This window comes from Bos taurus, chromosome 16, assembly GCF_002263795.3.
Source record: "Bos taurus isolate L1 Dominette 01449 registration number 42190680 breed Hereford chromosome 16, ARS-UCD2.0, whole genome shotgun sequence".
Lineage (NCBI taxonomy): Eukaryota > Metazoa > Chordata > Mammalia > Artiodactyla > Bovidae > Bos > Bos taurus.
Genome location: NC_037343.1, coordinates 78952492 through 78961795, shown reverse-complemented (window position 1 = coordinate 78961795; position 9304 = coordinate 78952492). Strand labels below are relative to the sequence as shown.

At 44.7% G+C, this 9304-nt stretch overlaps 1 protein-coding gene across 8 annotated transcripts in view; it reads right to left on the bottom strand.

The window, feature by feature from the left end:
* Positions 1–4563: 4563 nt before the first annotated feature.
* Positions 4564–9304, bottom strand: part of NR5A2 (nuclear receptor subfamily 5 group A member 2) — a 128287-nt gene continuing 123546 nt past the window's right edge. For all 8 annotated transcript variants that reach the window (XM_005217382.5, NM_001206816.1, XM_024976442.1 and 5 more), the window contains one exon: positions 4564–7782. In XM_005217382.5, the coding sequence (XP_005217439.1) occupies positions 7535–7782 (248 nt within the window). In that variant the 3' untranslated portion in view covers positions 4564–7534. The remainder of the gene's footprint in view (positions 7783–9304) is intronic.

Here is a 9304-nt window from a genome sequence, read left to right as displayed (position 1 = left end):
GCAGTTCATTTGTCTCTCATCTGAGCCTGGTCAGTGGACACGCCTCATCAGATCATTCTGGGACCCACTGTGCCCCCAGAGAAGGTATGTTGGAGAGCCAACACCTCCACCACCACAACTCACCTCCACTCAATGGCAGATGCTGCAGAAGCAGGTTTTTTTAATTTATATTGTATTGCTGCATGCTGTTGTTCAGTCACCCAGTCACGTCCGACTCTCTGTGACCCCATGGACTACCGCACGCCAGACCTCCCTGTCCCTCACCGTCTCCTGAAGTTGGCCCAAGTTTGTGTCCACTGCATCGGCGATGCCATCTAGCTGTCTCATCCTCTGACACCCTCTTCTCCTTGGGGTAAAGCTAACAATGCTGTGATGGTTTCAGGTGGACAGCAAAGGGACTCAGCCACACATACACATGTATCCGTTCTTCCCTAATCCCCTCCCATCCAGGTTTCCACATAACACTGAGCAGAGTTCTCTGTGCTATAAGGACCTTGTTGGTTATCCATTTAAAATATAGCGATGTGTATATATCCATCCCAAACTCCCTAACTATCCTTTCCCCCCATCCTTCCCCCTGGCAACCATAAGTTCATTCTCAAAGTCTGTGAGTGTCTTTCTGCTTTGTAAGTTAGGTTCATTTGCATCATTTCTTTTTAGATTCCATGTATGAGGGACGTCATGTGGTATTTCTTCTTCCCTGACTACTCCACTCAGTACGACGCGCTCCAGGTCCATCCATCTTGCTGTGAATGGCGTTATTTCATTCTTTTAATGGCTGAGTAATAACTTCTATGCAGAGCACATCACGAGAAACGCTGGGCTGGAGGAAGCACGAGCTGGAATCAAGACTTCTGGGAGAAATACCAAGAACCTCAGATATGCAGATGACACCGCCCTTATGGCAGAAAGTGAAAAACTAAAAAGCCTCTTGATGAAAGTGAAAGAGGACAGTGAAAGAGTTGGCTTAAAGCTCAACATTCAGAAAACTAAGGTCATGGCATTCAGTCCCATCGCTTCATGGGAAATAGATGGGGAAACAGTGGAAACAGTGGCTGACTTTATTTTTCTAGGCTCTAAAATGACTGCAGATGGTGATTGCAGCCATGAAGTTAAAAGAAGCTTACTCATTGGAAGGAAAGTTATGACCAACCTAGACAGCATATTAAAAAGCAGAGACATTACTTTGTCAACAAAGGTCCATCTAGTCAAGGCTATGGTTTTTCCAGTAGTCACGTATGGATGTGAGAGTTGGACTATAAAGAAAGCTGAGTGCCGAAGAATTGATGCTTTTGAACTGTGGTGTTGGAGAAGACTCTTGAGAGTCCCTTGGACCATAAGGAGCTCCAACCAGTCCATCCTAAAGGAGATCAGTCCTGGGTGTTCATTGGAAGGACTGATGCTGAAGCTGAAACTCCAATACTTTGGCCACCTGATGTGGAGAACTGACTCATTTGAAAAGACCCTGATGCTGGGAAAGATTGAAGGTGGGAAGATAAGGGAACTACAGAGGATGAGATGGTTGGATGGCATCACCGACTCAATGGACATGGGTTTCGGTGGACTCTGGGAGTTGGTGATGGACAGGGAGGCCTGGCGTGCTGCAGTCCATGGGGTCTCAAAGAGTCGGACACACTGAGCGACTGAACTGAACTGAATATTCCGTCGTATGTATGTACCACACCTTCACGATCCATTCCTCTGTCAATGGACATAGGTTGCTTCCATGTCGTGGCCATTGTAAACAGTGCTTCAGTGAACAATTAGGGTGTATATATCCTTTTGGATCATGTTTTTCTCCAGATATATGCCCAGGAGTGGGATTTCAGGGTCATATGGCAGCTTTATTTAAAGGCCATACTGCTCTCCATAGTGGCCGCACCAATTTACATTCCCACCAACAGTGCAGGAGGGTTCCCTTAAAGAAGCAGTTTTGAATGAATTTACAGAATTTTTCAAAAAGTTGTCCTTGCAAGGACACCTCCCATCTCCTCTTGGCTCTTTCTCACTGACTTGGTCCTGAAAACAATCTTAGACACAGTGGCCCAAGGAGGCTGGTCTGGGGATCACCAGACCTCCCGGGGAGTCCAGGGTCCGCCCCACACCGCCCTCAGCTCAGGAGGGGAGCAGGAGGGCCTGCAGTCTCCAGTCTTTTGGCTTCCTGATCATTTAGTGCCAAACTCACGTCAGGGATGCTCAGCGATTAGTCTAATGACACCCCCTTCTTCCCTCCTTTCCAGCAACAATTAAACATGTGACGTTTCACAGACTGGCTCTAAGCTTTCCTGCAAACAAAACCACCACCACCGACTGATCTGAGTCACTGAATTATTAATTCCTCACTTAACATAAAACAAATGCCTGTGTGCAGCAGTTAAAGTCTTGCAGGAATATTTATTTTGAGTGACTAAACTATACACTTCCTGTTCGGCGTGCAGGAAAATTGGTCTTTATTATTCCAGGGAAATGTCAAGATCACTGAATGTCGGAGCATTTTGACCCACGTTGCAGAGAACAAACCCTCCACATGGTTCTCATAAAAATATACATCAGAGGTGGCTTCAAACCGAACGTCAAACTTCGTTAAAGGTACAAACCCCTTCAAAGTTACTGTGAATATCGAATATAACAATCAAATGCACATCAGCAAGAACCATTTCCCGCCCCCCACCCCCCACCCCCAACCCTGCAACCCAGGGCTGGTTCATGCTGACGGACTCAGCAACTTTGTGAGAGTTATCCTAGGGGCTGGGAGTGAGGTCTCTGCTTATCAGAATCACCTTCACTGGCCGCCGGGCTGGGCTTTTTGAAAAACAGCCCCTCCACCAATTAAAAAAAAAAATGTATATAGCCTCTTATAAAAACATAAATGCACGATGCTGGATGCTTGGGGCTGGTGCACGGGGACGACCCAGAGGGATGGTGTGGGGAGGGAGGAGGGAGGAGGGTTCAGGATGGGGAACACATGTATACTAATTAAATAATTTTCTATTAAAGAAAAAAAAAAAAAGAAAAGAAAAGTCCAAGGTAATAAATGCCATTCATGAGAAAAGGAAAAAAAAAAGAAAAGAAAAAAAAAAACATTAAAAAAAAATATGTTCTATGACTCCCTTGACCTGTGTGATGATTATCTGGGCGTATACATATGTAAAAGTTTCTGCACTTTTCTGTGTGTTAAGTTATAGGTCACAAATGAACCTATGTACATATTTGCATGCATGGATGTAGACAATGTATGAATATATACATTTTTTTCATATTTCATGCAATGTCGGCATGAATTTTGTAAGTTCTTCCTAGTAAGAGGTTGACAAGGGAGATGTCTTTTGTGGGCCACTGTTTGCTGCTGCTAAGTCGCTTCAGTCGTGTCCGACTCCGTTTGACCCTATAGACGGCAGCCCACCAGGCTCCCCTGTCCCTGGGTTTCTCCAGGCAAGAACATTGGAGTGGGTTGCCGTTTCCTTCTCCATCGCATGAAAGTGAAAAGTGAAGGTGAAGTCGCTCAGTCATGTATGACCCTCAGCGACCCCATGGACTGCAGCCCACCAGGCTCCTCCATCCATGGGATTTTCCAGGCAAGAGTACTGGAGTGGGTTGCCATTTCTTAGTTGATCAAAAATCTTAGCTCCATAATCAACTAGACCTTAGGTATGGCGTTCTGATTCTTTGGCATCCTTTGTGTGGGTAGTTGCTCAATGGCATCCAATTCTTTGTGATCCCATGGACTGTAGCCTGCCAGGCTCCTCTGCCCATGGGATTTTCCAGGCAAGAATACTGGAGTGGGGTGCCATTTTCTTCTCCAGGAGACTTTCCCCACCCAGGGATCAAACCCTCGTTGCTTACATCTCTGTACTGGCAGGTGCAGTGGTAACACTGCGCCATCTGGATAATATCATTGATAAAATTTATATCAAATACCAATAACTTAGTACCAGATGCCTGACTTTGTCTAACATACCTTTTCCTTTTGAAGCAAATCCTAAGTGTCATCCTGGCCCAGAGACAAATGCAGGATTGTGTTTAAGGGCTTCTGAGTCTTGGATCCACAATTCCCACTGACTAACACATCACTCTGAGCAAGAAACTGTCAGGAAGAGGATGCTACCTCGTGAAGCTGATCTGTTGTTCAGTCGCTCATCGTGTCTGACTCTTTGCGACCCCGTGGTCTGCGGCATGCCAGGCTTCCCTGTTCTTCGCCATCTCCTGGAGTTTGCACAAACTTGTGTCCACTGAGTCAGACTCTGGAGCTGATCCAAGGATCAACTGAATTGACCGAACACCTGGGGAAATGACTAGGGCACAGGGAGGGCTACAAAGACAGATACTATAGGATATTGCCGTCAGCTGTAACAGTGAGTGATGCAAAATGCTGTATTTTATGTATGGAGCGGTGATGCACAGGTTGAGTTCAATGCTTCATTTCCCACTGAGGACAGTGGGCCACCTGAGGCATGTCTGTGCGTGTGGAAGTCTTCTGACTCCATTCCTAGTCAAGGATCTCAGTTACTTTAGATGCTTTAGAACCCTGTAGAATGAGGACACCATAAAAACTTTTAAAAATGATCAGGCTGGGCATATCAATATTTATTGAAATACTGAAAAAAAAATTCCATTTTGTTGAGAAATTCCTGGCAAGAACCAACATGACAATTTGATTTCACGGATACAGTTAAGTAACGTCAACGAGGAACTGACTTCACACTCTCGACATCGCGTGGATTCAAATCCAGGGGGCAGCAGAAGATCCGTAAGATAAATACCCAGATGTGACAGATTGTCTGTTTATAAACATAGACCAATGACAGTGAACCCGGCCAAGCCCTGAACCTCCATATCTGAGTCTGCCTTTCCTAGTAAATCCTACAGCTGATAAGGCAGCGGCTAAGTCAGTGTCTGGCTGAAACCCAGTTACTGGCAGACACTAGAGAAAGTCTGCACGTGCCATGGACGCCAAGCAGCACTCTGTCAGCTTCTGTCTTTAATGTCACCATCAGCGTGGCTGAAGTCTCTATGTTCCCCATCTTTCTAACTGTTCTCATGGTGTAATTTATTAGGTTAACAACACAATAATATGTGCCCTTGTTTAGATAAAATAGTCAGTGGGGAATACTGTACATTTAAAATAAAACTTGGACTTTTGGGATCGATATATTTGTTTTTGAAAAAAAATTTTTTTTTTTGCAATGTTAAGCACCCTCCAAACAACTATGTCCCAGATCTAGAAATCGTCTCATCCCGTGTTCCATATACAGTGATGGAGCCATCTCATAAACTGCCGACACTTTTCTCTTCCAACTTGGGGAGAGTAAAGATGCTGCTCTATTTACTGCTTTGGGTATGGACTGATCAACTATTTTCCTGTTGTCCTTTGAGCCATGGAGACAACATAGGTGACCTCTGAGTGACGAGCTATGGACGCCCGGCTTAGCTATGGGTACCCTTCACTTGGACGTGTGTTAGAGGTGATTAATAAAAATAATAAAATAATCTTCTCTGTACTCACAGAAGTAATAACTAATATCTTTGGTATACAACTTACAACGCTTGGAAAGAAAACCAGATAAGACTCCACCCTTGTTAAATTTACTAGAAAACAGAGGCAGCTACAAGTCACATAATTTACAATAGACATTAAATAAACTACGGTAAGAACCATGAAGATTTACAGACATTTAATCAAGTGAATGATTTAAATTCATTAAGACGCCTCTCTGTCTCTGAACTATGTCCCACTAACTTGACATGCTACAATGAACCACAGATTTGGTTTCTTCAGCCTTGGCTCTATTTTAGACAAAGGCGAAACCAAGGAACAATAAATTAGCATCATAATTGTCTACAGTTGAACCTATGATATACAATATAAATAAACTATTCAAAAGCCAGAAACATTTATGAAAAAATTAAGGGACTAGGAGATACTTTCATTTTTTTACAGTTTCTACAAGTGATTGTGCCGCCAATAATCTCAAAAAAAAAAAAAAAAATTAAAATCTAAATGAGATCCCCGTTTCTGATTTTAGTGTCTCACGACATACAATAACTAAGTACTGTTAAAAATAATTACCGATCAGAAAAATAACATTAAGAAATTGCTACTCCAGCTCTTTCGTCACATCACAGTCCCCCCCCGCCCCCCAGAGGCCCTAAGGAATGTAAACACTCTATTTCATTTGACTTTAAAGTATTAATACTTTATTTTAAACAAGTGTTGATCCACATCTGCTACCTTTGAGAATTGTGAAGTAAGGCAAGACTTCTGTATCTCTGGCATCGCCTGTTGATAATACTGACAGCGTGGTCTGGAGACTGTTTCGCAGTTCTCTGTCCTCCAGTATTTGTTCTATAGCAGACTTTGGTCTATAGAGTGACTCAGAAAGGTCACCATCGCTCTCTTCCCTTCCCTACTGGGGAAGATTTGAAGCACATTGCTATCTTTCCAGGCTCACCGTTTCCTCTCTGCGTTCAGGGGATGATCAATTGCAACACGCCACTCATCGTGTGTGTTCACCCCCGCCTTGATATTGCATAGCTTAACATGCTTCCGTGTTCTTTTTCTGTTCAGAACGGTGACTATTTGACATTCCAGCAAAATATGTTTCCTATTGTATTTTTTTAATGAACTACAAACCTTGATGGTTAAAAAGGCTGATGTATCCTAATAAGCCTTTCTGCTGGGATTTTTTATGAAATCCAGTAATGCTAAAGCTAAAGCTTTACAAGTTTGTAGTCGCTGCCCTTAATATTAATGAACGCTTGTAATAGGATCAGAAGAGGGACATTGCCTGCTTTTTTTTTTTTTTTCCCAAACATTATGAACACGTGACAAAACAATCCAGAACATAGTCAAAATGGCAAGCTCACATATCAATGGACTGTTCTTATTAGCTGTTGGCAGGTCTAAGATACAGACAGTCAAGAATAGGCTTTTCAAGGTTTGGTGGCGGAGCTCCTGGGGGGTGCAGCTGAGCACAGGTCCTCGCTACAGACTCCGGGATCCCAGGACAGAAGGTGCCGGGTCCTTGGAAGGAAGAGGAGAGGGCTGTTATCGGTGCAGCTGATGGATTCTTGAGGATGGTTCCAGTTCCGCTTTACCACGGAGGAATTCTGTAAGCTCAAATTCCCTGCCACGTAAGCCTAACGAATAGCATAGATCAGTTCCTAGATTTCTTCACAGCGGAGATCGGTTTCAATATACAGGAAAGCGTCTGTCCGTTTCCAGCCTGACACGGTGTTCGGGTCCGTCTGTGGGTTCAGTCGACTCCGTTCCAGTGTCTTTTGCACAGAACGCTCTGGGGATGTGACACATTTGATTCACAGTTTGCGATACAAATACCCTGATACATCATTTATTGGCCATTCAGCACTTGACTACTATGCCTTATTAAATTCAGTATCTTTAAACCAAGTGTTTAATTCATGTTGCTTGGAGCCATTCAGAGTATTTCTTTTTTCCCTTTCTTCCTGTTCTTCTCCTCCCCCACCCCACCCATCTCTGTGTTTTGTTGGGAGGCCGAGCCCGCGGCGGCTGTGATCACGCTCGCTTTGCATGCAGCATCTCGATCAGCAGGTTGTTGTAGGGGACGTCCCCGTTCAGGTGCTTGTAGTACAGGTACTCCTCGGCCTGCATGCTGAGGGCCCGGATCTCCGGGAGGCGGAGCAGCAGCTGCCCGAACTTCTCCGTCTGCTGTGGGTAGTTGCACACCGTGTAATCCAGCAGGGCGGCGTTGACCTGCTCCTGGACGCCCTCCACCAGCTGGAAGTTCTCCAAGTTTTTGACATCTGGATTAAAAAAAAAAAACCACAATATTTCAATGGTGTTTTAATCCCTGTTTATAGCAGCCTGTTCAATTCAGGGTTGCATTTTCCTCCTGACATTCAGCCCACCTGACGCACCGCCAGACGGTCGGTCAGCCCCACTCATGGAGACTGCCTGAGCAGACGGTCACAAAGGTGCTTTAGGACAATGTCCTGTGGAAATTCTGCCTGTGCCTCCGGTCAGCTAGACACCAGTGGGTTTTGAGCAAGGTCAGTTCTTTTCATATCTCACAAAAGAAAAGGTCTGAGGATTCCAAAAGTAGAAGGATCGTAATATATTGCCAGCAAATGAGTCCCCTGAGGAAGACTGATCTTAACCCAGTATATGACACGGTGCACGGAACTCTGTATTAATTTTTCTGACCCAAGGTGAAATCTGTGTCCAGGCTATGATGTAGTTAATTCTAATAAAAAGTGACAGGGTTCTTGTTTCTGTTTGACATTTTCTAAATGATTCTGAAAGCCTCTGACTTGTCTAGCCTATGCTAATGAACCATCTGGTACACTCCAGTGACTGCCAGCGGAGTTGTCGCTGCTGGGAACTCTCTAAAATATATGTCTTGGTGACTAATGATCTTTATCAAATGAAAGCTTCGTCCTTTAGGCAGAGTTCAAGCAGGATGGCCGGTGCCCTTTAACCTGAATGTGGTTTCTGCAGTTGATACTTTGCTTTTTTTTGATTTTCCCTTCTAGACACAAGCCATTCACACAGAGGAGATGGATTCAGACAATCCACCTGGCCTGACTCCTACGGATCCTCGCCCTGCGGGTCCTCATAATGTAGAGGAAGAGGGAAACAGAGTTGAAAGACAGATTGACACACACAGACACACAGACCCTGAGCCAGGGCAAGCAGTTATGGTGGGATTTCTCTCCTGGAGTTGGTTTATGTGAACTGTGCAACGTGTTCGCGGTGTGTAGACAGACGCCTCTGGGAGAAATCTATAGACACGTGTGTGCGTGTTTACATACGTCATCTGTGCTAAGAAAGCAAACAGGCGCAGGCACCTCTCCCCCTGCTTTGTCTTCTAATTGGACAAAAATAAATAAGAACGATTCCATAGAACACCAACTAATACCCTGGCTAAAAGGTTAAACGTACCAAACCCCGCTGAGTCACCAAGATGACTCGCGTCCCATGTATCTGCCACCGAACGTCGTGAGGCTGAGTCTGTACGCATGTGCACGGTCCCTTTGGTGTCTCTACACGCTGCGACAACAGGCTGCCTCACGTGTGCTGTCGAAACGTGTCCAGGATGATTTCGGTGTTTACGTTTTGAGCCATAACTTTGCATGAAGCATGCTTCCCCAATTCCGTCCCCAAATCTCTGCCCCAAATTAAAAACAGTGGGGAATTAGTACCGAAATAGCGTGGGCACTGGTACGATCACATCTACTTCAAAGTGCAACGGGGGAGTCAAAAATACTCGATTACTTATTAACGAGATGCACAGACAGACAAATGCTACCCGATGAGGCGCCTCGC